This window comes from Theropithecus gelada, chromosome 1, assembly GCF_003255815.1.
Source record: "Theropithecus gelada isolate Dixy chromosome 1, Tgel_1.0, whole genome shotgun sequence".
NCBI classification, from domain to species: domain Eukaryota; kingdom Metazoa; phylum Chordata; class Mammalia; order Primates; family Cercopithecidae; genus Theropithecus; species Theropithecus gelada.
The window spans coordinates 206249620-206277498 of NC_037668.1; the positions used below are offsets into that span (position 1 = coordinate 206249620).

General features: G+C 43.4%; 1 protein-coding gene across 1 annotated transcript in view; it reads right to left on the reverse strand.

Annotated features, from left to right (window-relative positions):
• SIPA1L2 (signal induced proliferation associated 1 like 2) overlaps positions 1-27879 on the reverse strand; it is a 235720-nt gene that overhangs the window by 16352 nt on the left and 191489 nt on the right. The window contains exons 13-18 of the mRNA XM_025358354.1: positions 27546-27649; positions 25347-25735; positions 18532-18756; positions 14725-14878; positions 11892-12111; positions 1980-2111 (exon numbers count right to left, since the gene is read on the reverse strand). Coding sequence (XP_025214139.1) covers positions 1980-2111; positions 11892-12111; positions 14725-14878; positions 18532-18756; positions 25347-25735; positions 27546-27649 — 1224 coding nt within the window. The remainder of the gene's footprint in view (positions 1-1979; positions 2112-11891; positions 12112-14724; positions 14879-18531; positions 18757-25346; positions 25736-27545; positions 27650-27879) is intronic.

The following is a 27879-nucleotide window of genomic DNA, read 5'->3' on the forward strand; positions in this document are numbered from 1 at the left end:
TACAGACATAAGGTGATAAATATTGTTTTAAATCTGAAAGGTGATCACAAAATGCAAAAGGATCTAAGACGTTGAGAGCTGTGATATGAGTTGGGATAGTTCTGGGTTGCACAAAACTGTGCATATTGAATACCTACTTACTCCTCATTACTAGCGCTTCTCATTTGGTTATCTTGATATGTATCTGATAAATACAGATAAAATAATAAAAGAGGCAGCCCTCCCTTAAGAAACTCATCTCTTAAGAGACAGGCATGTGAAAGAAGCAGAATTCAGTGTGTTAAGTACTCTGTGGATATTTACACAGTGAGGCCACACAGAGATCTGATCTCTGGTCTTCTCTCTCCTGGGGCAGAAAGATCTGGTCAGAGTGAGAGACTGTAGTGTGTAAAGAACACCCCAGAGAAAGAGAAAACGGTGTTACCTGCTCCCAGATTGCTCTGGACAGAGGTAAAGACAGTGTTCCTGTGCTCTGGTGCTGGGTCATGTACAAGCAAGTGCTAGAAGCACGGGGAGCCCAGGAAACAACTAGACCACCAGCCTGGGGCTTCTAAAATATGCAACTAACTTCTGGTAACATCAGAGAATGAAGGTCTCCCCACAAGGCAGACAGGGCTCTTCTGAAATTTCTACAAGGAGTGAGTGGTTGATAAAGAAAGCAGTCTCGTTCCTTCCATTTAGGGAGCAGTGAGCGCACATTCATGTTGCAGAAGCTTCCTCCTAGCAAGCTGCCTTTTACCTACTTCCCTCGTGTCCACCTGAGAGTAGATTCCAACTCCTGTTCCCAGAGGCTCAGGACCAGAGGCACTGATACCAACTGGGCAGAGCAAAGGCACCACTGGGCCTCCCTAACTTGTTAAGCTGGTCACAGATGAGGGGCAGTGAAACCTCAACCTTCTGCATTTTGACTTCAAATGCACCTCCCCTCCTGGGAAAAGAATTTGATTTTGTTTCCTGAGGCCTGGTGTCACAGGTGATGGGGCTGTGCTAGCAGAGACTGAGAAAGGAAGAGAAATGGGGAGAAAGAGAAGGAAGGGCCCTCAGGCCTGAGAAGGCAGCAGTGGACTCGGGTGCCTCCAGGATGCTGTGACTTGGTTACACCATGAGAGTCTCACAGAACGCAGGGTGTTAATGCCTACTAAAATGGTCCTGCCTCCTTTGTCAGTCCCAGCTGCCAGGTTCCCCAGTGCCAGAGCCTGCCATCGTAAAAACTCACTGAAAGAATGCAGCGGCAAAGGGCAAAAAGTCAAGTCACGATCCCGAGCGCCACAGGTTTACATGGCATCACCGTGAGGTCCCGAGGCTGCACGTGAAGCAAGCATCTTCCTTGTTTTGTCTCCCTTTAACTGCGAGCTGGACAAAGGTGTTCCTGAAGGGGAAGCCTCAACCAAAAATGACAGAAGACAGTGTGGCAGCTGGATGGCTCTTAGAGACTGGCTAGCCCATCTACCCTCACTGACCTGCATGTAAGAGGAGGAAGTCGTGGCCTCGACAGGTAGAGACACTTGCATGGGTCAAGCCGATCATGCCAGAGTCTGTGTTTATACCAAGTGACTGGACTCCTTGGCCTGTGCTCGTCCAGGTGAGCCCAGCAGCTCCTGCCTTCTAAATGTGTGCCCCACATTATACCTCAGTACGCTATGAGGAAAGACGCAAGGTGCTCCCCATACAATCGCCTCTGCTTTTCAGATAGGAAACGGAGGTCCCACCCAGGTCACAGATGGTGCCAGAGCTAGAATTCAGGTTTTCAGATTTCTTGCCTAGTGCTCCTTTTACTAAATGACATGGTCTCCCTTAGGAAACATCCTTAGTTATAGCCCAAGCCAGCCTCTGCTTGTTTTCATCATACAACAAGGCTAAGGATTCAAAACTTTAATCAGACGATGGGAGACAGACGCGCTCCCCTAAGATGCCAAACAGGCCCTGCAGGAAAGGACTCCCAGGATAAGGGGTGAGGCCAGAGGCTGGTGACTCTTTACCTTCAAATGCCCGTGCAGCGTCCACGAGGTGGGTCCAATCTAACCCTGTGGCTGTGTCCGGGAGGGGCATCAGGCCAGGGTCTGCACACTTGGACTTATCTGATAAGGACCCATCGGAGAACCAGAACTCATCTAAACAGAAACAAAACCAGAGAGTCAGTCAGTCAGTCACAGCACGGGCACCATCCCAGAGTCAGTGAGTACACAGGCCCCACTGTCCCTCCCAGAGTCAGTGAGTACACAGGCCCCACTGTCCCTCCCAGAGTCAGTCAGTACACAGGCCCCACTGCCCCTCCCAGAGTCAGTGAGTACACAGGCCCCACTGCCCTTCCCAGAGTCAGTCAGTACACAGGCCCCACTGCCCCTCCCAGAGTTGGTCAGTCGCAGCATGGGCACCACTGTCCTTCCTGGAGTCAGTCACAGCATGGGCACCACTGTCCCTCCCAGAGTCAGTCAGTCAGTACACGGGCACCACTGTCGCTCCCAGAGTCAGTCAGTACACAGGCAGTTCTGCTCCTCCCAGTGAGTCAGTCCGCACAGGAACCACCATCCCCCTCCCACAGTGGCCAAGATAATTTTTCCTGCTCTTAATGGAAAAAGAAAACACGAGGCTGCAGTTGCCCAGAAGGGATATAGCTGGAAAAATGGAGGTTTGTAAGCAGCAGCCGAGTCTGTACTAGTGAGAAGTCGGCCAGCACATAAGGGCAGGGAGATGAGAATCAAGCCTCTGTACACTATTGTAATTTCACGGTTTTCTTCTAGGGGGCCTGAGTACAGCCAGGTCTGACTGTTGCAGGATAAATTCTCATTTGCTTCAGGGGAGACTTTCCTCTTTTTGAAAGTGTTGCAGGCTTTACGTTGCTGTAAGAAGTACTGGAGCAATCTCCATTCTGATTTATAAAGCTTACGGAGGAACACATCTAAGCTGAGCACCACAAACTTGAGATGCTTCAAATACCAACTGATTATAAAAATGTAGTAAGACTAACTTCGTTTTTATTGCTACTTGAGATTGAGGATGTTATTTTACATACAAAGCACAAACATAGTGGGTGGACTACCTTTCTGACTTAATAAGATGGTTTTACCAATGGCTGAAGCAGAAAGCACTCACCCATCCTGTATTCAATGTTGAGTGGTTTTCCTTTGGCTATGAATGGACCTTTTCCATTTCTTTTTCTCCTCAAACTCTCATCAAGGTACTTAAGTGTTTATGTCATTAATAAGATTCGTTGTTAAGAACTTATTATGCATCTGAGGACAAGTTCTAAAAAGGCTTCAACTGGACTTTCTTTAACGTGCTTTTCTGAACCTGCCCAGAACATTGCATGCAGCTGCTTGTGAACACGTCTGACTAATTAGACCAATCAAAATAATGACCACCTGGCAGTCTGAGCCTGCAATTATGTTAAGTAAGGGGGCATAATTAACCAAATGCACCTGTAATTTTTATTCCCACATCCTTTTGGGTGGCTGTGAAATGCTGGCATCGGGACTAAGACAGCTAGTAAATTTGGCTTTGAAGGAGACTGACAGACTTTTGAGACTCTGGACAAATGCAGCTCTTACCGGATCTCTAACAATTACAGCTACACCAATTTTCCATGCTACCTACCACCTTTAGAAGTTGGGGTAATTTTCCACCTAATTATTCCCTGCCTTTATTTTGAAAGGAACTTAGTAATGGATATATTGTCAACATTGTTTCCACCCTCCCTTCTCCACATGCTCTTCTTTGAAACAACACTGGTTCTTCCTTGTTCTACTTGTTCTGTGTGTGATGTGCTCGTCCTTGCCAAGAGGTTAACCAGCAGAGGAGGGAAGCAGCAACACAGGAGTGGGAGGTGGGAAGGAAGGTACTCAGCACTCACTGTTTCCCAGGAGCATCCTTGCTCCCTGCTGGGCAAAGGCTGGGCCGAACTGACTGTCAGGTCCTGTCTCAGTTGCTTAGGAAGAAAGGGTTCCAGAAAGGTAAAGAAAGACCCTCAAGCAGAAAGGTAAAGAAGCCCAGGAATCTTCCTTCACTTAAAAAACACTTTCTTCTCTCTCTGCAACTCATATGCTGCTTTGCTCAAGGCAAGTTTTCTGCACCAAGTATAAAGAAATTACATATGGAGGCAGCAATTACTTTTGTCACTGATTTCCACATGGCTGAGCTCTTCGGGAAACGGTGCAAGAGTGGCATAGCTCTGTGAGGGCCGCGGAGGTCAGGCAGGCTGGAATCTGGGCCCACTGCAGCACTGTCCTCCCTCCTTCCCTCACTGGAGGAGAAGCATCACGGAGTGGAATGGAATTCTATTCAGATATACGAACATTTCTACAGAAAGTACATTCTGTTCATCATGTTTTACTAAGAAATGCCAACTCGTGAATTTTCCTTGTGTTTGTAAAGCAACAATCCACTCCAGCTTCCGGCATTCTTGAAGGCTAAAATCAAGCCTAACGCACATTCTACGTGCTGTCTGCTTTTTCCCCGAAGATCGCTACACAACACAATCCTTACTTGGTGATAACAGGAGACAAGAAAAGAGAAAAATAACACAGTAGACAAGAGGGGTAAAATGCAATGAGAACAGAGGGGACGGCGGCCAGTCCCCTGACTCATAAGCTGGGATGTGAGATTAATGTCCCTTGCTTCCCCTTCCCTGGTCCCTCCTGTAGCTGTGTGCTCAAAGAGCCATCTTTCCCCAGTACTCAATAGAGTGGTTTCATGAGTCTTGGGTGAAAACAATTAAAGCTTTGACAATTCCTAAGCACCTCTAAAGTTCCTGAAACGTGGCCATTCATAATTTTGCCAAGGCGCAAACGTGAGTGTTAGTGGCCCGGAGCGTGTGAGCAGGCCCAGCTCCCCACAGAGCAGCCCAGCCAACCAGCTCTGAAGATCTCTGCCCACTGCCCCTGCCCAATGCATGTAGAGACCACACACTGAGTGGCACTAATGGCTCTGGGATCTGAGATGGTCTTGGGGTGTACATTTCACAACCAAAGGCAAGCCCAGGCAACCCCGCACCACTTTTAATCTGTATGGCTGGCAAAGCAGAGAGGAGAAGCAAAGGACATTTGTTGGTGATATTTTTTCTTTATTACAAAATATTGTCCCCCCACCTCCTCCAGTGGTGAATGGGACTTCTATGTGATACTGCAGAACTGGCAAAGAACGTTAGCACAGATTAGATGTCTCCTTTCCTCTAGGGTTTATCTGGAGCACTGTCCACTCAGCAGTCTATCCACAATGTATTTGATAAGTGACTACTGCCTGCCATGTGATGGGGGCACAACAGTAGGTAAGGCAGACAAGGCCCTGTTCTCGTGAAGCTTTACATCAAAGACAAGACAATAAACGAATAAACAAGAAAATACAAGGAGTGATTAAGTCTTCTGCAGAAAACAAAACAGGGTAATGTGACTGTGAAGCTTGGTGGCACATTTGGGGGAGGGCTGTCCAAGGAGGGGACACTTGGCTGAGACGCAAATGAGAAGCTTCTTAATGAATAGCATAGTTTAGAAATAAAAGCTGTGAAAAAAGTGTGGATTTAAAGCTAAAATCCATCATTTTTCCATAAGCAGGAAGAGCCTCATGTTAATGGAAGTCTTGTCAGACGAAGAAAGAGCCACCTGTATATCTCCATGAATAATCAACATGAAAAACAGACATTTTCTTTTCCGTTGATTAGAATATCATGTAACCGGGAAAATTTACTATTCTGTTTTTGTTTTTTTTTTGAGACTCTGACACAGTCTGGATGTGGTCCCCTCTAAATCTCATGTTGAAATGTAATTCCCAGTGTTGAAGATAGGGCCTTGTGGAAGGTGTTTGAGTCTTGGGTGGATCCCTCATGGTTTGGTGCTCGTGATAATGAGTGAGTTCTCATGATAGTGAGTTCTCGTGAGATGTGGTTGAATGTGGCATCTCGCCATCAGCTCTGTCTTGCTCCCTCTCTTGCTATGTGATACTCCTGCTCCCCCCTCTACCTTCCATCATGACTGTAAGCTTCCTGAGGCCCTCACCAGAAGCTGAGGCCAGCACTATGCTTCCTGAACAGCCTGAAGAACCAAAAGCCAATTAAATCTCTTTTCTTATAAATGACCCAGCCCCAGGTATTTCTTTACAGCAATGCAAGAACAGCCTAACACAGATTCTAAATCTGCCAAAATTATTTGCAGTACTTTTATCACTCCCCCCATCACCCAGATGATATTTACTGAGCATCTACTATATTTCAGGAACCACCGGGTACTACCTCAGAATCTAGGGACAGAGTAACTAGTAAGACACAAGTTCTATCCTCAAAGAGCTCTGTCAACAAACAGATGAATACTGTTGGTCTGAGAGGGGTTTGGATTAAGATATGCATAGTGCTGGCTGAGTACGTTGGCTCACACCTGTAATCCCAGCACTTTGGGAGGCTGGGGTGGGCAGATCACCTGAGGTCAGGAGTTCAAGACCAACCTGGCGAACATGGTGAAACCCCGTTTCTACTAAAAATACAAAAAATTAGCCAGGTGTAGTGGCACATGCCTGTAATCCCAGCTACTTGGGAGGCTGAGGCAGGAGAATTGCTTAAACCAGAGAGGCGGCAGTTGCAGTGAGCTGAGATCGTACCACTGCACTCCAGCCTGGGCAACAAGAGCGAAAGTCCGTCTCAAAAAAAAAGGTATACACAGTGCAGACCTGGAGGGGCACAGGCAATTGATCACCTATGCTTTGTGATGCCACAGTGGTTGGAACTGTCTTGTCTCCTCAGTTGTACAGTTTTATACGAAAGGCACCATTTGCCTCAGGTATCAAAGCCTGTTGTTTTAAATCCAGCTCTCGCAAGCCTCAGGGGCCCAAACAACTATTCTGGCCAATTAAGACAAGACTGTGACCTCTTCAGTTGGGTGGCTGGCTCGCTCCCCAGGTGCCAGCCCAGGAAAGGGGGTGGCAAAAGTGTGGGACCCATTTGCAGGCTCCCCACATGGAGCATGGTGACCTCCTGGCATAACAAGTTTCTCACAGAGTTTTTCCAAACGGAAACCTGAACCGATTTTGCATATGGTGTCACATACTAATGTCAAAGATGAGACATTTAGTGAGTAGAAAACAACAGTAACTGAATTTAGTTCATACCCATAATACTTCCTGGGAGTTCTCAGGATGAGTTAAAAAACAGGAGGGAGGGGGGGCCACTGTCTTGAAAGCATTTTTTGGGCACAGTTGGGTAGATTCCATCCTACCTCACTTCTGGAGAAGATGCTTCTCTGTGCTCATAATTCTTACTGCCCATGTTGCATACGGACCTAAGTCAGCCTTTCAAGAGACTCATGAATACTGAAATGGGGGTAATATCAGGGAACCACTGCCTGCGCACCTGCTCTGGCTTGCGACATTGATCTTGTGGCTGCCTGTCTGTTTACCCAAAACCTGAAATCACAATAACCATCTTTACTGAGTCTGAGTTTATTGCTATTATTATAAATGCCAAGGAGCTTCCCAACAGCATTTCCTGGCGGTCAGATATCTGAGGTTTCACAACTACACTTTTCAGAAACCAATGTTTATTACAGGGAAGACTGAGGACATTTGAAAAAAGAGAAAGAAGTATTACACTGAATAATACTGCCTAGTCAAATACCGAATAGTCAAAACCCTGTTTGCAGGTGGATGGACACCTTGCCATGCCACCCTTGGCAAAGAATTCTTCTTCTGGTGGTTGCTAGTCCTTATCATCTACAACACAAAACCACTGAGGCTACACGTGTGGTCTGAAGCAACACGTGCAACTATTACATTATAACTAAAATACCAGTTTATTTTATTTATTCTAAACTCTCCCACCCTCCCACTTTTTAACTTCAAGGGGCATTCTTTGTGATGTGCATAGGTCAGAACTATAGGATTTGAAAGCACACATAATTATTCTCTATTTTCATTTTTGAAATCTAAGAATTCTCATTAGTCCATTCTCAAAAGAAGATTTCAGAGTTTTGATCTCTGTTCCATAAAAAAACAAAAAATGATCTTTAAGCCGGTGAGCCTGCCAATGTCTGGGATTGTGCCGAATGAACCCAGGTGTCTACCTGCCAAGGAAGAAAAGGAAAATATGACTGCTATTCAGTGTCACTGGTTATCCGGCCTGTGAACTGTGTGTTCAAAAGCCCACTCTCATTTTTTTTTTTTTTTCCCATCTGGGCTCTTAAATAAATTTTCTTCTGCAATCTACCAATGACAAAAACAAAGGTCCTAAAAGCAAGGCAGAAATGTTTCAGAAATATTCTCACCCGCTGCATTAGGTGATATTTGCACACCTCCAAGTTGAAGACATAAAGATACAGCATTTTTCAGTGACTCCACAGGAAATATAGATGAATCATGACATGAATTACATCCAAAATGAGCTTAAGTATGAAGATTAAGATCTTAGTCTCAAGAGAAGAAAGATTGAGACAGATTCAAATCTGTAACTTTTAAAAGCTAAAAATACCGGAAAGAGAAGCCTGTGACCATGATAATTACACGTAGAAAAGGTGCAGAGATTAGGTCTTCCAATATTCACTGGGAAGAGATGGGCAGTTACTGGTGCTTTGCCCTGCAACCCTCCTTCCACATTACATACAAAATCTGATTGAGTCTCTCCTGGTGAAAGATTCTCTTTCCCCTAGGAATGCTCTATGTTTTAAAGTTTAAAAGAAGAGTATCTGCGCTTTCTGAGTCTTCTGCCCAACTCTATCTACACAGCAATTTAAAACCATCTGGAACCAAACTCTGCTCCAAGTTTTAAAGTGAAGCTATGTCTCTCTGAGAAACTAAGAGAAACTGCTGGGCACCTTCAAATATTCCTCATTTCTCGCTCAAAGACATCTTCTGGGCATTAACACTCACATTTCAGCTTTCTGGGCTGCTCTAGTTTTTGACTGTCAAACTATTCTTAAAGAGTGGTATCTTCTTAGAGAGCGTCTACAGAATGGCCAGAAACCATGAAAGGAGGATTATTAAAACCTGTCTTGAGTAGATCTTAATGGTGCAAAAGTGATACATACTCGGTAGAAATCATAATTCAAATTCTGAATTTAGAACTTTTCCCTGGCTAGTGATATGTGGTATGACACTCTGTTGCAATGCTGAACCGTGGCAGTGAGCCACAGCTCCCAGTCAGCCACGAGATTCCGTGGGTAAATAACTGATACTGTATGATGGACTGTGTTGCAAGATGATTTTGCTAATGCAAGTGTGCTGAGCATGTTTAAGGTAGGCTAGGAAATGCTATGATGTTCAGTAGGTTAGGTGACCATATACATGGTCAACTTACAATATTTTCAACTTATGGTGGGTTTATCTGGACATGGCCCCAGCGTAAGTCAAGGAGCATCTATAATCATATAGACGATTGTGGCAGTCAGAAGGCCAGGGAACCAGAGGCCTCCATACAACTAGATTCTAGAAGCTTAAACTTTCCATGGACAGGGGGGTTGGAAATCAGAAGTTTTTAGGGGAATAGACTTCAATACAAATTACTTCCAGCTTTCTGATTTACATGTTGTTAGTTCATCCATCAAGCCTAGAGAACATTTTCTGAGTAGTTTCTTAAGTATAGCTATTGGAGGAGATGTATCACCAAACAAGAAGGTTTCTTTAAAGAACAGCAAATGGCAAGGAAAACTCGTAGTGCTTTTTCTAGAGAAGTAAAAATGAAGACAAGTAAGGCAGTTTTCAACTAGGACAGTGAATGAACAGTGTAAACCTGACTGTTTCCTAATTGTGCCTTTGAACACATTAAAAAAGGACACAGTTCTCCAGTATATGACTAGATAAATAAACTACAGTACATCTAGATGATGCAATGTTATTCAGCTGTAAAAAGAAATGAGCTATCAAACCAAGAAAAGACATGGAGGAAGGTGAATGCTTATTACTAAGTAGAAGAGGCCAGTCTGAAAAGGCTGCACACTGTGTGATTCCAACTATACAACATTCTAGAAAAGGCAAAACAATGGAAATGGTAAAAAGATTGGTGGTTGCCAGGAACTAAAGGGGAGGGAGCGAAGAACAGGCAGAGCACAGAGGAGTTTTAGGGCAGTGTAACTACTCTGAATGATACTGTAATAGCAGATACATGTCATCTTACACATTTGTAGAAACTCATAGAACGTACACCACCAAGAACGAACCCTAATGTAAACCAGGGCCTTTGGGTGATAACGACCTGTACATACAGGTTCATCGATTATAACACATGTACCACTGCCACTCTTTGAAGGCAGGGGTTTGTCGACAGCAGAGAAAACGTGTTGGGGGAGGTATACGGAAAATCCCTGTACTTTTTGGTGTGAACCTAAAACTGCTCTAAAAAGTCTATTTTTTTTTAAGTGAAGCTAAAAAAAAAAAAGGGACATACATCTTTCACATGGAAACAAAATGAAGGGTAGAACGTAAGACAAACATAACACACGCACCACACGAAGAGTTCACAAGCACTCTTCAAACACTGTAAATGAACTAACGTTTGGAGGAAAATAGAGTTTACTGGTTTTACAAAAGCTTTTAAGAGGACATTAAAGTTACCTCTTTACAAAAAAGGGAAAACAACTGGAGAAATATTAGGACAGTGGCCTAGGTCTGTCTGACCTTTCACGTGGTTGTCAAGGTTTCTTCATTTTAGGTAAATGGACTCTTTATAACCGGCAGGTAATTATGTTACTTAAAGAAACAGATTAGGCCAGGCACGGTGGCTCATGCCTGTAATCCCAGCACTTTGGGAGGCCAAGGTGGGCAGATCACGAGGTCAGGAGATCGAGACCATCCTGGATAACACTGTGAAACCCCATCTCTACTAAAAATACAAAAAATTAGCCAGGTGTGGTGGCAGGCACCTGTAGTCCCAGCTACTCAGGAGGCTGAGACAGGAGAATAGTGTGAACCCAGGAGGCAGAGCTTGCAGTGAGCCAAGATCGTGCCACTGCACTCCAGCCTGGGCGACAGAGAGAGACTCTGTCTCAAAAAAAAAAAAAAAAAAAAAAAAGAAATATATTAAGAATTTTATGAGATAAAGTTCATTTCCAATTATGTTAAATATTAGATACATTATTAGAACTTTGATTTCATTTAGGCTGGGACTTCTAAGTGTATTACGAAGTTTGAATTGGTTCTAAAGATATTTTCTGTGATGAAATGAAAAAAAAAAAAAACTTACCAATGAATGTATTTCTGATTAAATTCCCATTCTTTCTCTACAATAAGAAATAACTATGTATAAAGGAAATAAGGTTAACATAAAAAAAGTGCCCTTAAAAACTGACATTAATGAAGACTTGACACTATGTAAAAATCAAAGATTTTTAGGATTTGAAGGAAAATCATCTAGAAATCATCAGGTTGACCTGTGACTAGTAAATTGAAATAAGCGGGGACACAAGAGAACACACGTCATCTGCACAGGAACACAAAGCCACCCACGGGTAAAGCCCAGTGTACGAGCCAGGTCTCCCGAGGCACATGTGCCACCTCCCCATCTCCAGTACTGAACTGCAAGAAGAAACTGAAGGCTAGAAAAGCAGACGTCCCTCCTTGCTGTCCACCCACTCAAAAACCCACTCCTTACATCAGACTTTTCTTTCCTTTTTTTTTTTTTAAATCAGGCTTTAGACATTTTTTTCCTTTATAGATATGATAGTTGAGATATGATGCAGAAGTCACTATTGGACTTGACAGAAATATCTAATATGAGTTTCTCAGTTGCTTTCAAAATAGGTAGTGTTACCTAACTTTTTCAAAATGTCCACTCTGGCACTCTGGGGCTTTTATATTTGAAAATTATTTAAAAGAAAAACACCAAATAATACACATTGAATAAAAACAAAAACAAACTCCCAAATCACGCCACCCTCAGAGCCCAGTGAGGCAGGAGTTGTGCGATCAGCCAGCCTCTCACTTACTTCTCAGGCTCCCCATGCTGGGTGCGGGGTGGGTGCGCGGAGGCAGCGTGCTGTGGTAGGGTGGGGTGGTGCTGAACAGAATGTCGTTGGGCAGTGCTTGGTCAAGCATGGAACTCCGGGAACTGCCAAAGGAGGACCCCCTCCTGTTGCTGCAGATGCTCTCGTCCGACAGCGTGCGGTAAAGCGACCTCCTTGGAGACAGGTTCCCATAGAAAGAAAACTAGGGTTTAAACAAGGTGAGAGGAGGGAACAGACATTAACAAAACGAATGCATGGGGCTTGTTTAACTAAGTCCAGTGGTTTCACATACTATTGTGATAGCCTCTTTGAGTTTTTTCTCTTAGCTCAGGAATGCCAAACGTGGCAAGCAGCTGATCAAGGCAGATGCACCAGGGCTTGGATGTAGTTATTAGATTTTATGTTTTCCTCCTTTGACATTCTATGAAATATCGTCATGACTTAGACATGCACAGCTTTATTAACTCTGAAATGTTAAATAAAACCTCCATAACCTTATAGCAGTGAGAGTTCCTGGAATTATATAAGGTTGCCATTTAAGGCAATAGTTATTCAAAGTCACACATAATACTGGTTTGATTTTAATTTGAAATGACTACATTGTAATATTAGGCAATTTCTCTACCAACCAACTACATGTGAGGTTCAATCTAATCCAAGTAATAATAATACTAATTTTGAACACTGAAGCTTTGTAGGCCTCATAAACACATTTCAAAAAAACGGCAGCAGTCCAATAAAGTCTTACTGTCCACTTAAATGTATCACTTGAGGTCAGGCGCGGTGGCTCACGCCTGTAATCCCAGCACTTTGGGAGGCCGAGGCGGGTGGATCACAAGGGGCAGGAGATTGAGACCATCCTGGCTAACACGGTGAAACCCCATCTCTACTAAAATACAAAAAATTAGATGGGCGTGGTGGTGGGCGCCTATAATCCCAGCTACTTGGGAGGCTGGGGCAGAAGAATGGCGTGAACCCGGGAGGCGGAACTTGCAGTGGGCAGAGATTGTGCCACTGTACTCCAGCCTGAGCGACAGAGCGAGACTCTGTCTCAAGAAAAAAAAAAAAAAAGGTATCACTTGCAAAAGTCTGTATAACTGTTGAAATTTGAGTTACAATAATGGATCATAACCAGACTTAAATGAACCATTAAAATTATTGTGGTGTTTAATTACAGATAGGGTAAGGAAAATTCTTACTAAAGAAATGAGTGGTCGAATACTCAAGAAAAGTTAAATCAAATTTGAATTTTCAACTACTTCCTTTGCATACCAAACCACATTCCTTTTAGGTAAACAATAGTAAAAGCCAGAATGTTCACATCAAACAAAGAAATGGCTATTTACATTTATGAATGTAGCAGTAAGTCTAAAAATATTCCTATTGTATGTGTTCCTTCCATTCTGTCAAGTCTTTCCAACTGATGAATGGTAACTGGAATGTGTGTGAGCTATAAAGTTAAATTTACATCATGAAAAGAAGGTGATTTGTCTTAGAAGAAAAAACACATGTCAAGAAGTTTAACCCTCCAGAAAGAAAAGCTGTTTACACTCTCTGTACAACAGTCTGCCTTTGCATCCAAGCTTATACAGTATCATGTACATGACTTGATACAAGTTTTATTTTAAAAAGACTCATTCTGATGGAGTTCTTATGGGATTCCCTCCTCACACACCACCAGCAGGTTCTTCAGAACTTGATTACAGGCATATTAGATTAAAGCAGCTTTGCAGTAGTGAATAATTAGAGTGTTGTTCTAAAAACACAATTAGGTTAATTGCAGAATTGTTTTACTATAGGGAAGACAGAAGCACAAAGACCTGCAGTTTACCCTGATCATGGTCAGTATGGCAATACCTGATTTCCTTTTTCCTTTTCACATGAACAAGAGGGAGTGCTGGATTAGAAGTGACAGACAAGGACTCAGTTGCTGACTCTGGCACCAAGTATTTATGAAGAGTTCACATTTCACCATCTGGGGCCTCAGTTACTTGCTAAAAGGGGTGATTGGCCTAAATCGCCTTTATTAAGTCCTTTTTAGTACTTTGAATTGTTTAGCAAAGTGGCTTAAGAGATTGTAATAATAATGAAACTAAAGCCAATAAGCAAGCTAACATTATCGAGGGAGTACTACATTGTGAATGACAAAGGTATGCCATTGAACTTGGGGTTGTGGTTTATAAGATTTAAGCATGGCCTTCTCTTTAATTTCTGCATATCTCTAAATGGCAGTGTGCAAGTTCCAACCCTGTTTAAAATGCCCAGCAGTGTGCTGTCTAACTCCACTCCACTTCTGGAACAGGACTACATTTAAGAACAGATAGCTTGGAGCAGAGGCTAGAGGTCTGGAACGAAAGTCAGGCGGTGTGAATTTTAATAGCTACTGTTCACGATCACCAGTTCTGTCCAGGAGCTGTACTGGGCTCTTCTCACATTACTTCTTATCTTCACTGTAACTTCACAATTCAATTATTATGATCTCCTTTTTTTCAGATGAGAGCACTGAGGTCAAGAGGCCAAGTCACTTGCATAAAGTCATGTAGCTAATCATTGCTGGAGCCAGGATTTGAGGCTAGGCCAGCCTGACTTTTAGCTCTATCTGAGATTCTAAAAACAGCCTTCTTAACCTCTCCCAGGCTCCCTTTACATACTGATAGAATCAAAATTGACAACAGTCAACTATGTGCAGTGAGTCGTTGGTAGGGTCATGAGAGATGAAGCATGTGGGAGTACTCTGGAAACCCTTGAGTTTCCTTTAGACTTTTTTTTTGTTTTCAGCGTTTCTGGTAACTTCAAAGCTCCGTAAGTCACTAACCTTTCTTCGCCCCTCCTCCACTAAGGGGCTGTCAGGAAGCATCAATTTCAGAAAATCTTCTTTAGACAGAACATGTTGAGTCTCTGCAACGGCATCTCCCACTACTGTCTGATGCTGAGTTGCTGTGGACATGACATCCATCTCACTATACATCCTGTTGAAAACAATCAGAACGGAAATTAAGCCTATTTGTAAAGTGCCTGTAGTGGTAAGAATTAAAACCTAGTAACCAGTTTCAGCAACCACAAATGCATACAAACAATTCTTAGGTCTTTAAGTCAGTTCACTTTTGCTGCATTTGCTCCAAATTCCCACGCCATGTCACATTTGTGAAATGAGCTCAACTACAAAGTTAGATTCCTGAATAATTCAGACACAAATCAGATCGCCCAGGATGAAAAAAATACATAGCCAACTTTAAAAATATGGCTGTGTTTTCCCTTTCCTAATCTGTATCAGAAAACACAGTTTCAATAATTCATCAGAGATTATCATACGTCTTTTGATACAACCCTTGTGTGCTCTCGCGGCTGGACAACCAGAGCCCCGATGGCACCCAGGCAACAGAGAGGAAGCCACCCGAGGGAGCCTGGGGTTTAAGACTAATCAATTCACGTGTGTGCGAAGCATGTTTTATTATCAGCAATTTCACAAAGCTGTTTGGATAAATAAAGTAGCTGTCTCCCTTAATTATCAGTATATAAAAATGTATTGACAGATGACGAAAGGGTGTCAAGCTGAATTACTGTTTTTAGCTCTTTTTCAGGGAGAAAACTGGGGAGTCATTCTAAAAAGGTTTACTCTGAAAATACAAGCTGAGCAACCAAATATTCCTGAAGACACAGTAAACAGTCAGTGGCTGTACTGTCAGTGGAGGCAAACGGTCTTTGCCACACAACCTGAAACATAACACTCGAGGAATTCATAGCCCATAGCAGTGAGCTGGAGGACGACCTGAATGTTACTGCTGTGTGCCTCCAAGATGACTCTTTATTTCAAAAGCTAGGCTATCTTGTCACTGTATGACAGCTCACTGGGAAATTACTAGAATAAGAAACATACACAAACATGCTCAAAATTCAGAAGGATTTCTCTAAAATCCTCTATGGCTTTGTTCCCGAGGTAGGACAGGTTTCCCTGTACCTCTCAGTTCTTGAAGCACAGGCTACAGTTACAACATGAACAAACAGTGGCTGTAAAAAAAAAAAAAAAAAAAGAAGAAGAAGCGTTTCTTAACTTTTAAAACATCACTGAAGATTTAGTTGGTTTGTGGGATGGCATGACATGAAAATGGGAGCTTCAAGAAGAATCCAGGACGCTGGAAGGCTTTTGCATAAAAGTCACATAAGGAAAACAAAACAATGTAGTTTTTACCAAGACTGCATCCAAGAAGCGCCCAACATTTGATCCTGAGGTGAGTCAGGTGGTGCTCAAGAGCTCCACGCCCTGTGTGTTTTGGGGAAGATGCGGGGAAAAAACCCAGGTCCTACCAATAACTGCATGGATAAAAATATTATATCATAATTACGATGACAATGTGCTGTTCTAGTTTCTAGATGTGTTTCAATAAAAATCGCTAGCTTTCTCTGCTAAACTAGTAATTTAAAGAAATTATCCAATGACATGTCATAAATATGTTCCAAGGGTTTACTCTGTGCCAGCCACTATGAGGAGTGAGGTAAGCAGGACATGGGGCTTGCACAGAAACCCCAGTCCGGGTGTGTGTGCATGTGGTAGGTATGTGGTGTGTGTGCTCTGCAGGCTGAGATGACCCATCAAGCGTGAAGTCACTGGAGGAAGTACTGGGCTAGCGGGTGCAGAGAACAATTCCCTTTGGGAGGGTGCTGGTCAGGCTCAGAAACTCACAAAGGGCATTAAGGCAGAGGGAACAGCATGAATGGGTGCACAGAAGCCTGAGACAGAACGGCTCATTTGCTTATATTATTTAAAAATGTAAGACAATATTATTAACAAAATTAACAGTAGGGCTTCCATAATATGATTTTGAGAAATCACCGGTCTATGTGAAACTTCTGGAGAGCACAACTGATTTGTTCTTCAGTGCACAATGAGACACTAAAAATATGATGTAGTTGGCTGATTGTTTTCTAAGCAAATCTTTCAATGATCCAGTAAAACACTGTTTTGATAAAACTTCAAATCTAGTTAGTGCAGTCCTGTATGATTGCCTTGCCTTAGAAACACTGTGTTACTGGGCAGGGCCTGGGGCGCCTGCTCCAACTGCCAGGATGAGCCTGTACACTGACCAGGAGCCCTGGTCTCAAATCCCAGCACCGGCCTCTTGCGATAACCAGTTTAAGCTCAAATCCTCCCCATAAAATGCAAGTTAGGACGGAAGAACTTCTACAGCCCCTCCCCTGCCAGGTGCACCCAAAAACATGTGTGAGGACTGCCGTTTGCCCTTCCACACCATAGGGGACCTCAGGTGGGGAGGTCCAGTGGAGACACAATCTCAGTCTCCTCTAGTGCGCACACAACCTGTGACTCAGAGACGCAAACCCCCTTCTCACCTCATTCCTGACACTGCCTCGCTCTCACTGAGCATTAGCGCCATCAAACCAGTGTGTGGAAATGCATAAACCCCAGGCTTTTGCATGAAAACAGTCCAAATGGGCTCCTTTCACACTTCCCTGACTTTCCAAGTGTCTTTCGCCTAAACATAGTACTACGGCGACATATAAAATGCTTCTAAAAATATTTCATAGAACTTAAAAAAGGCTTGGAATGAATTCCTGTGAAGCACTGAGAAGACTCTTATTAGAAATACCAATGTATCATTCTAACATTTTCGTTTATAATAAAAAGGGCTAGTTATCACTATGAAATTCCTTCCTAAATAAGTCATTTGCAATGACTGACATGATTTTTTTAACAGAAGATTCCATGTTCAATTTAAGCACTAAAAGAATTTTTAATTTAGAAGGCAGAATCATATCAGCTGTATTTAAGACATAGGATCATTTTTTTAAGAGAAAAAGGTGACACTAGTTCACTGGCAAAGTGCAAAATCTAGAGGTTCTCTCTAAAGAGCCATCCCAGAGTGGGTGCATGTCATGCTCGGCACCACACGCCTGATGACGCTATTGCAGGCAGGTACAGCAGAGCACACATACCTGATAATTTAGCATGAGTATTCTGTTAAGTTTCTTTACGAAATAAGCAAACAGTTCCTTAGCCCCAACCAGCCTTGCTCTGCATTCTTAAAATGCAATTTCTTTACCTGTCTCTTCACAGAGGCATCAGCATAGTTTTCACAAGTGTTGTAAGATGGGTTACCAGTATTTTTAAACCTTTTCTTTTTCAAACAGATACAAAGCATCCTTCCCTACGTGCCCACCACCGCCCCCAACCTCAAACCTAACAACTAAAAGGAAAATTGGAAGTCATGTTAAAATTAAGAAAAATACTTTTTCTTTTAGGATGTCACTTACACGGCAACTTTAAGAAACACACAGGACTCCGTGGGAATTCGAACTGCCTTTGACCTTGTGTATTTATAGAGACTCTATACTCACACCATCAGTAGCATGTCACCATGACTTTTCTATTGCAGGCAGATTTGAATATAAAAGCAAAGAACACAGATTTCTTTTCATTTTTTAAATGTAAAAATCAAGAGAAGAATTTATTATAGAGAAATATAATCATCATTTAAAGAGTTTAAGAAAGATGTTTTTAGATTATTCTTCTTTAGTAAATGTATTTCCTTTGGGAGGAAAATACATTTGCTTAGTCAATCCCTACAGTGAACCATGCTGACCAGAGAAGAACAGCCAACCACCTTACCCGGGACATTCAGTCACTTCAGGCTCCTCGGGCGGTGGGCTGCCTTCTGATTTCTTCCAGCCGATGACATATTTGTTCACTGCCCCTTGTCTGTGGTAGGGCTTGGACATGGACCCAGGAACCTGCTGTCCGCTGCTGTGAGACACGATGTAGACTTTGGATGAATCCAGAGACCCACTATTTTTTGAACAGTGAGCCGAAGGGCTTCCTGAATGGTGAGAACCACTGAGGAGAAAAACAGACAAAAGCTGCAATACCATCCGATTTCAGCAGTGCTGGCACATGGCCAAATTCAGAGCCACCAGGCTTTACTCAAGTCTTTCTCCGAGAGCAAAATCGGGCCCAGTGAGGCAGATGGAGCCTTCTTTCTACCATGGAGCTTGCTAGGAAGCCTCATTTTTACATAGGCTAAGGTTATTCACGTGCAAGTTGTATGCCTGTGGCAGGAAGGATGTTAAAAACGTGGCTGGGGAAATCTGATAGAAAAATGGGCAACATTCCTAAACTGATGCTTCAAAAGAGAACAAACTCAAATGGTGAATATGTTTGTCGGAGACGGTGCTCAAACTCAATTGTCTCCAGGGAAATGCCAATGCAAACCATAATGGAATACCATTACATACTCACCAGACAGGCAAAAATGGGAATGCCCGACAACACCCGGTGACCCAGTGTTAGTAAGAACCGGGGCAGTGGGTACGTTCCTACTGCTGGTGGGAGTAAAAAGTGCATGAAACAGTTTGAGCATCCTATGAAGGTGTGTGCACCCGCAGAGCTTACGATACAGCAATTCTACTGCATGGGCACACACACAATAAACCCCTGCTGCACGTGTAACTGTCAACACGGAACAATGTTGATTAGAAGCACTGATTTTAAGAACTCCCCAATGGCAGCAACCAAAATCATCAATAGTAGAAGGATATTCAATTAATAACTATGAATGAATACACGGAATACTCTACGAATGAATGGACTGAGGCTACAGACGACTTGGGCAATCTCATGAACAATGTAGAGAAGAAGCCAGTGACAAAGAATACAATGATCATGAGCCAGTTTCTTAATAAAGTTCATAAACAGGTAAAACTAAACAACACATCATTCAGGAAAATGTAAAGAAAATGAGGGGATGATTATCACAAAAGCCAGGTTAGTGGCTACCTCAAGGGAGAAGAGAAGGGGTTGTAATTGGGTAGGATGCAGAGAGCTTCCAGACACAGCAATGCTCTAGTCCTGAACCTGCTGGTAGTTACAGGGGTGTTTGCTGCATTAACATATGATACAACAGCAACAATACTGAAACAGACAGAGGCCCTAAAAACAATAAAAATTTTCAAGGTTAGTCATGAAGCTAAGGCCAGAAGGACCACCCACCCCCGGCTGACTGAGAAATTAAGTGGACAGTTCACCACCACTAGAAATATCTTTTTCTTAAATTAGAAAGATCAACAACATATGTTTTACGAAAAAGGAATAAAAGTTCCTTTATAAAAAATGAAAAATTTTAAGAGTTTAAATTACAGGTCTAATCTCAGCGTTCAGAAAGGGAGGTGGACTTCACGTTCAGCAAACTTGACATGTGAGCGCAGTGTGAGGATTCTGGGTCTCAACACCAGCTCTGTCCCTGACCACTGCCAGACCCTGGGCAAGTTTCTTAACCTCAGTTTTCTCATCTGTAAATTGAAGATAGTAACAGTATCTACCTCCGAAGGTTTCTCTGAAGATAATCTGAGTTAGTATCAGTGAGGCACTTAGAACAGTGCGTAGCGTAGGGTAAGCATTATATAAATGTAGTTATAGGAAGTGACGCAGGAAAGGATTATTCACGAGTAGGAGTCTTTTCTACTGAAAGAGTTTAACACAGGGTTCCTGAGGTAGCAAGCTCCTCCAGTATGCTGAAATACAATCTTATTCTGAAACCCCAGGGGAGCACAGACCTTTTCTGATACATGTATAAAGCAAGTATCATAAAAGACAAAGTATAAAAATAAGAATGATATGAAAATGAACTTTTTGTAGAGGTTCCAGAGGAAATAAAGAAACAAAATAAACGGACCCATTTTCAGGGTCTCTGTGTTTTGGAAAACACTGTGGTTTTCAGTAAAATTAACCAAGACCAACAAACAAAGCGCCTCGTCTACTCCTATGAAGAAACTTAGTTGCTGGTGGCTGGTCTGGTGCCCTTGAGTTTGACTGGTGGCTCCCTCCCTCTGGGCACTAACTGTGAGTCTTGGGAAGATGCTGCATTGCCTCTTCAACGACATCCACACACATGGAACACCAGGTCAAGAGAACAGTAAAGCAACATGACTGAGGTGACCTGAGGAATAAGGCAAGCAACCAACAGGCGTATGGAGAATAGGAGCTAATGGACTCTTCCCATTCACTGGGGTGCACGCCAGTTAGGGAGCCCTAACATGAAAACTCTGTGTCTAGATAACGAGCTCTGAAGCCCTGTATGTTATTTTCCCAAGTGTATTTTGAAAAATTTCAGAGCTACAGAAAAGGGAAAGGATAGTAGAATAAACACCCACATACCCTTTTTCTAGATCCACTAATTCCTCTCTGAACCATCTGAGAATTAGCTGCAAGCATGAAGACATCATATGCCTATGTTTCAGCATTTATTTCCCAAGAATAAAGACATCCCCCCATAGTTAACCAAGTGATGATCATGTACAGGACGTCAGGCATTAATGCAATACTGTCATCTAACAGACAGTCCACTTGCTAGTTTCCCAGTTGTCCATAAGGCTTATGGCCTTAGTTTCCCCATTAAGAACCTGATGAAGGACTGTGCACTGCTTTCCACTACCTGTGTGTCTCATGTATTTCAAAGCCTTGGATGGTCCCCGAGATGTTTTGTTGTTAAAGACTGGGGCACTCAAAGTCACAGTCTAGTTAATACGCTGCACGTGTGTTTGTAGGTTACTCACCTTTCCCCCTTAAAATGACCAAAGGCCGCAAACTCTATGTATTGTGCCATTTGTTTTATAACATTTTCTAAAAATTAGATTTCATTAAAAATGTCTTTTATCCCAACTGTAAGATATTTTAAAGTTAACTTGAAGAATAAACATACAGAATCCATTTGACGAGTAATATGGCACAATTCCTTGTTTAGTAGCAGTCATTACAGAAGTGTTCTCCGATGCTGGAACACTTTCTGGAATGTTGTCTACAAACTTTTCACGAATCCTTTCCTTCTGGACTAATGCTCTTCTTTCAGAGTTTTACTGCCGACCTCCAATCATTTGTACCAGGAGAAAGGTATGGTGGCGTGAATGATGATAAACAGCCCAACATCGTATGTGCCATTTACAGGCGAATCCAGAACATGGGGTTTGTTTTTGCAGTTGATTTATTTCATTTTGCAAGGCCTTAGTTAGGTTAGCATAAATACTGCCTGGTATTCTGAGCTCTTGTCTAAATGCCCTGCCCTCGAAGAAAGAAAAAAATGTGTTTGCTGAATTACAAGAACTGAGTGGCAGGAGAAAGCAGGCTAGATACATGCTCGTTCTGCTTAATAGATGACTCCTGTTCTCATACCCTCTTCCTCACAAGAGTGTAACTTGTCCTAAAGAGTTTTAAGTCCTCCCTTTGCCTCCTTAGTACAATCTTGGAATTGTGCCATATACACAATTGTGTACTTATTTAACTCCCGGGTGGCTGCCAAGGAATGCGTGTGTGTGTGCTTCGGGCTGGAGGAGGCTGCTGTGGTGTCGGTGGTGAAAAACCACAGTTAAGAATTAAGAGTACACCATATACTGATTGGGACTCCTGACACCATGAACTGGGAATGGTGGATCCCACATTCCTCCTACTTCCCTATGTTACCTAGGCACTGGTTTATTAACTCTATCAACAAGCATTTATCAAGCACTTTTCCTGGTTTATTTCTTCATTCAAAAAATATTCAGATGCCTGCCATGTGCATAGAACCGTACTAAGTGCTGTGGATACAAGCGAACAAGACAGGCCATGACCCTATCAGCTTAAAACATGAATGCTCCAGTGAGGGGAAGGTAGCTATAAGTGACCTTCTTGTGGGAAGGAATATGCTGTAAACACAAACGATTTTATTTAGGGGTGGGTGCTATGAAGAAAACAACACACAGGTCAGGGGCACGGAGCACTTGGAAGCAGAGATGTGGGTTTAGGCAGGATGGTCACCCGTGTCAGTTCCTGAAAGTTTATTCTGCTCTTCGGTTACCTGAGCTACTCTCAGTCACAACCCAGACCCCCCAGCAGCAGGCCTCGGCTCGAGGGGACTGCAAGGCTTCCTGAACTGGGACAGGAGAGGAAAGTACGGGGCTGAGGGAGCCTTCCTCATGGCCGCCCATGCCGCAGCTGGGGTTGGCATTTCAGAGTTTGCAGAATCTCTGTGTGGCTTGGTAGGTTGGTCCCTCATGCTCTAATGAGTCACCTGCCTTTCACTCCACACACAGAAAACAAGGCAAATGCTGTAAATCCCATCCCTCCTCCTCGCCTCCTGTGCAGGTCGGAGGGCAGGCAAGAGGAAGTGTTAAAAAGATTCCATTCAGTGACTGAATTCCACGCTGAGCAAAAGCCTAGGACGCAAGTTGAAATGTGGCTTCAAAGCCACCATCAACGAAGAATTACAAGAAAAGGGCAGTCAAGTGGTAAAGGATTCCACTCACTCAACATCTATCACTTATACAACAGCTGGGCCACATCCAATTCAGAGTGGCGGAAGAAAGTAGAATCAATCAGAAATCTAATCTAGCACTGTCATATACTTTCTAATAGTCTAGCCCATTACATTTGCAAATGGTTAAGGTAGTCATGAAAACCCATTTCAAATGCCAGTAAATATCCCTACCAAATATCAACAAATGAATGTGCTCCGAAGGCAGTCTCCATAGAAATTTTACTTAATAATAATAATACAAAACTCTATTTGTGATGTCAATGACATCTGTCCAAAAAGGTGTCATGAAATTGGCTTTTTTACAAATCATCTACACCTTGAACTAGATGTTAGCAGGTTGTGCAATCCCGAGATGGTTTCTACAGTATGACCACCGTTCCTGAAATTCAGCCAGGAATAATTCAGATAACCAAATTCACTGATAATCCTTAATTATTATATTAGTTATTAGTACTCAACCTATTTTAAGTCAAATTATTAAATAGAACTGGTAAAAAAAAAAAAAGTAGTAGGAATGTCTATTTTGAAAATAATCTTCATATCCCAAGCTCCCTCTGCATGGTGGATACGCATGATTTCTACTCTCTGGTGTCCACTCCCCCTTCTTCAGGTCAAATAATGCCCTGCTTCTCTTCTGGGGCAGTGGCTGTATTTGCCATTCCTCGGTTGCATGGCTTGGTGAGAGGGACTGACCCCCCAGCCTAGGCTGAGGGCCCCAACTGCCCGAGGCGATGCTACCCCCTAACCACATGATTGGTGCTAGGAACATGTGAGGAGATATGGGGGTGGGGGGGTTGGCTTTGGAGAAAGTAGAAACCTCTTTCTTCTGCAGAAACTAGAAAAGAACCACTTTCTCCCTAGGGACAGAGGACCGTGACTGTGGCAGGTCTGCAGGTGGCACAGCTGTTTTCAGCCAAAAGAAGAATGCTGAGATTTTGGGAAATGGTCATACGGAGTGGGAAGGTGGAGGCAACCTGGTCCTGGGCAGTATCATTTTGAGCTGCTGGGCCAAGCAGAACCTTGCAAGTGCTCAACTTGTTGGTTACATGAGCCCCAATATGACCCTGGCTGCGCGAACCAATCAGCATGGAGTTTCTTTAACTTGTAACGTAAAGTTCCCTGAATGACACTCAGTATCCCCTAGCAGTGGTGGGGTGAGGGGGTCTCTGAAGGGGAGCCTAAGGAACATAAAAAGCCTTTCACCGTGATGGCTACAGGTCTGCCTGGAGCACCATCATTTGGAGAAATGCTCCCTCACAGCACTAGGTACCTGCAAGAAACATTCCCATTCTTAGTTCCACTGACTCCGCCCTCCAGTATTGTGGGCAGGACTCACAGAGTAACTTGGAGCTGAATCAGGGAAGGCCTTGGAAACAAGCAGAACAATGACACTGGTAGTTGCTGTGAACAGTTAAATCCTGTCCACAGCAAAACCGAATAAATCCATTTCTTTGTCCTTTGCCTAGTCTTTGAGAGTGAAGGCAGAAATTGCAAATTAGGTATTTTAAAACCACTGCAGAGAAGTATGTCCAACAGGAGTTTAAAACCACTCATAAGGAGATGTTAAACATCCACACTTAGAGTACGTAGAACACAGGTGCTTTACACTTAGCTAGTCTCTACTGAATGAACCCCAGCTGCAGAGCTGAACACACTTTCATTGTCAGACACGTGATCTCAGGTCTCCCCTGCTGTCGGGGCTGTAGGAACAGGGAGGAAGTGTGTGCATGCCCTCATGGAAGGGAGCTACATGTGCTCCACGCACACGCTGCCCTCATGGCTTCCTACTACTATGGTCTGAAGATTAGTGAGTGCCTCCAAAACATGTAGGGACAACAGGTTGAATTAGGAGAGAGACGTAAGTGGCCTGACTAGAGCAATTAATATCTCTACTGACTTTTCACTCAAACTTAATAGGAAACAAAACAAAACAAAACACAAACAAGGGACTTACTAACATGCAAGCTTTCACATTTCATGCTGTAGAAACAAGCCCTTCCTCTGATGTCAGACAGCTACGAAAAATAACAGCAACCCACCCGATGCCCCTACTGCTTATAGTTCAGGCTTCTGCCCCACCCCAGCAGGCAGGGCCCAGGTGGCACCAGCAGGTACTACTCTGAAGTGCTGCGGGGCTTACCTGGAATGAGAGGATATCTCACTGAGATCGCCCATGCTGCCTTCCGCAGCACTGCCGGCGGAGATGGCGGACGCGTAGCCATGCACAGAGTATAACTTGGCCGGCTCGTCGTCAGGCCCAGAGACGTCAGCAGCGTCAGCCCACTGCTCGGCCCGGCTGTGGATCAGGGACCTGCTGCCTGCCAGGTGCACAGGGCCGAGGATGGTGGCGGGCATGCACGGGGCCGTGTCGATGCCACTGTCGGTGGAGGCCCCTTTGATGTAGGTCAGCCCCAGTAATTCGGGATCCATCAGGTCGCCAGACCCAAAGTGCTTGTCGTCACTGTTGCTGGAGGTGTTGCTGGAGAGCGTGTTGCTGCTGGAGTGACTGGAGCAACTTTTATCCCCAATCTTGAGAAGAAAGAGAAACAGAGAGTCTTCAAGTGATTCTTGAACTCTGTTGCTTCTCTCCCTGACTCAGGGAGCTACAGGCCATGGGATCGTACCTGAACCCTTTCTACTCACTCTTCAATGTGGGCAATGATGGGATTTCCTTTTTCAAAAACAACCTGGTTTTGTGCAGAAGTCTCTAATTCATACTTCTTCCCATAATTTATCTAAGTTAAATGGATATCTTTAAGTCTTTAATTATTTGTGCAAGAAGCACAAAAGTATGGCCACAGTGTCACTAGCAAAGAAAATAATAAACAAAGGTGATATAAACTGGGAAGGAAATGGAAAATTTATACAAGGAAGAGAAGGTCCACTTATTAAGAAAATGCTTCTATGACAAATTATAGTGCCAGCCTTGAGTTTGGGGGAGAAGACTCAGGTTCCAGTCACAAAGGTAGAACTTTCTGGTTCATCACTTAACCCTCTCTGTGCTTGTAATACTGAGCTTACACGATTCTTGTATGAGGCAAATGAGATAATACATGCAGAAGCACTTGGCTGCTGCGAAGTACACGGTAAACACGAACTCTCTCTCTGAGACAGCCCCAGTCAAACTGCGTCCCAAGCCTTTAAGAAATGGGATTCTCTTTAGAGAAAATAGGTCTGAAAAAGAGTCAATGCTTTTGGTTGGGGCGGGGGGTCTCTGGAAGACAAAAAGCAAATAAAATAGAAGAAATGTCAGTGTCTGTACAATGTACTCATATAGACATGGCCTCTCTTCACAGTCTGGGAAAAGCAACAAGATCTGAAGCATCGGCAAAGGGCTTTGGAATCATAAGAACGAGCCAGGCCCTGGTAGATTTTAAAGCAGTTTGGCCTTATCTTTTTTTATTCCAGTCTATCAGATCCTTAAGCAAATCACCTCGACCTTTTCATCATACACTGATATTCTCAAAACTATGCCCACACCATGTATCCCTTTGCTGAAACCAATATGAGAACATTGTAAAGGTAGATTTAAATAGATACAGCGAGGCTGACTCAAGACAAGGTCGTGGTCACAGCTGAGGGAAGAAATGTCGTGTGTGTTTGCTAAGGGACAACTGCAAAGCTGGCTGCTGACACATTAAGAAAGAAGAAAGACATAACTTAATTCAGGACCTTATAAACTATCTTCACCTGAACATTTTCAAAAATAAGCCACTTTAAAATGTTGGCTTTATTTTAATAACCAACAATTCCTGTTTCTGCATTTCAATGGAAGTTTTGTTTCACTGAGCTAGTCTCCCTCGACGCTCACCTCCCAGGGTTTCTTCAAGGGGTAAACATGGCAACACATGCAAAGGACTGAGAACTACCACGTGGGCACTGCTCTACCCTGACATGTGTGATGGACAGCTGCCGCCGTGATGATTAAATCGTCTGTGACTGTACAGTAAATGGCTGCCTATGGCAGAGTTCCTCTGACCACACACATCACTTAGCGGTTTCTGCTTCTGTTTTCAAATCGATAATGCTTCTGCCACTAACTAAATCGATAAGTGGTTAACAGATTACAAATGGGAACATGATTTAGTAACTACTGCACTGGATATTGAGGATCAAAAGGCTGAGGATATAACTTTGGCTTTGCCACTAATTTGTTGTGCAACCTTTCTTCGAGGTCTTTTATAAATCAGGAAGATAGTTTTCTTTTTTCACCTCACCTCTAAGAGCCCTGTGAGGTAATGTGGTCTTGAGCATCCCCAGGAAGCAGGCTGTACCACTGTGTGCCGAGAGAGATCAGTCCTGGCGAGGCCAGTGAAGGGCTTATGAACAAAGGACTTACGTGAGAAAGCTTATTGGGGGAATCTTTGCAACTTCCATCTTTCTGCAGAGCTCTTTCTTTATAGGAACTCAGGACTTTGGAAGGTGGGCCATGCCATTTGTTTTCTGTCACATAAAGAGAGAGGAGTTGAATTTCCAATTTCCAGTATTACCAAAAGAGTAAAGAAAACCAGAAGTCAGACAAGTGGTTTGGTAAACATGAACAGGCTTGTGGTTCTAGGCCTTTCTGGTCTTACTGATGGATATGCCACAAAAGTAAACAGAACCACCACCATAAAGTGTTCACTTTCTGCAGGTGCCACAACCACAACCAACCATGACCACACCCCCTCCTG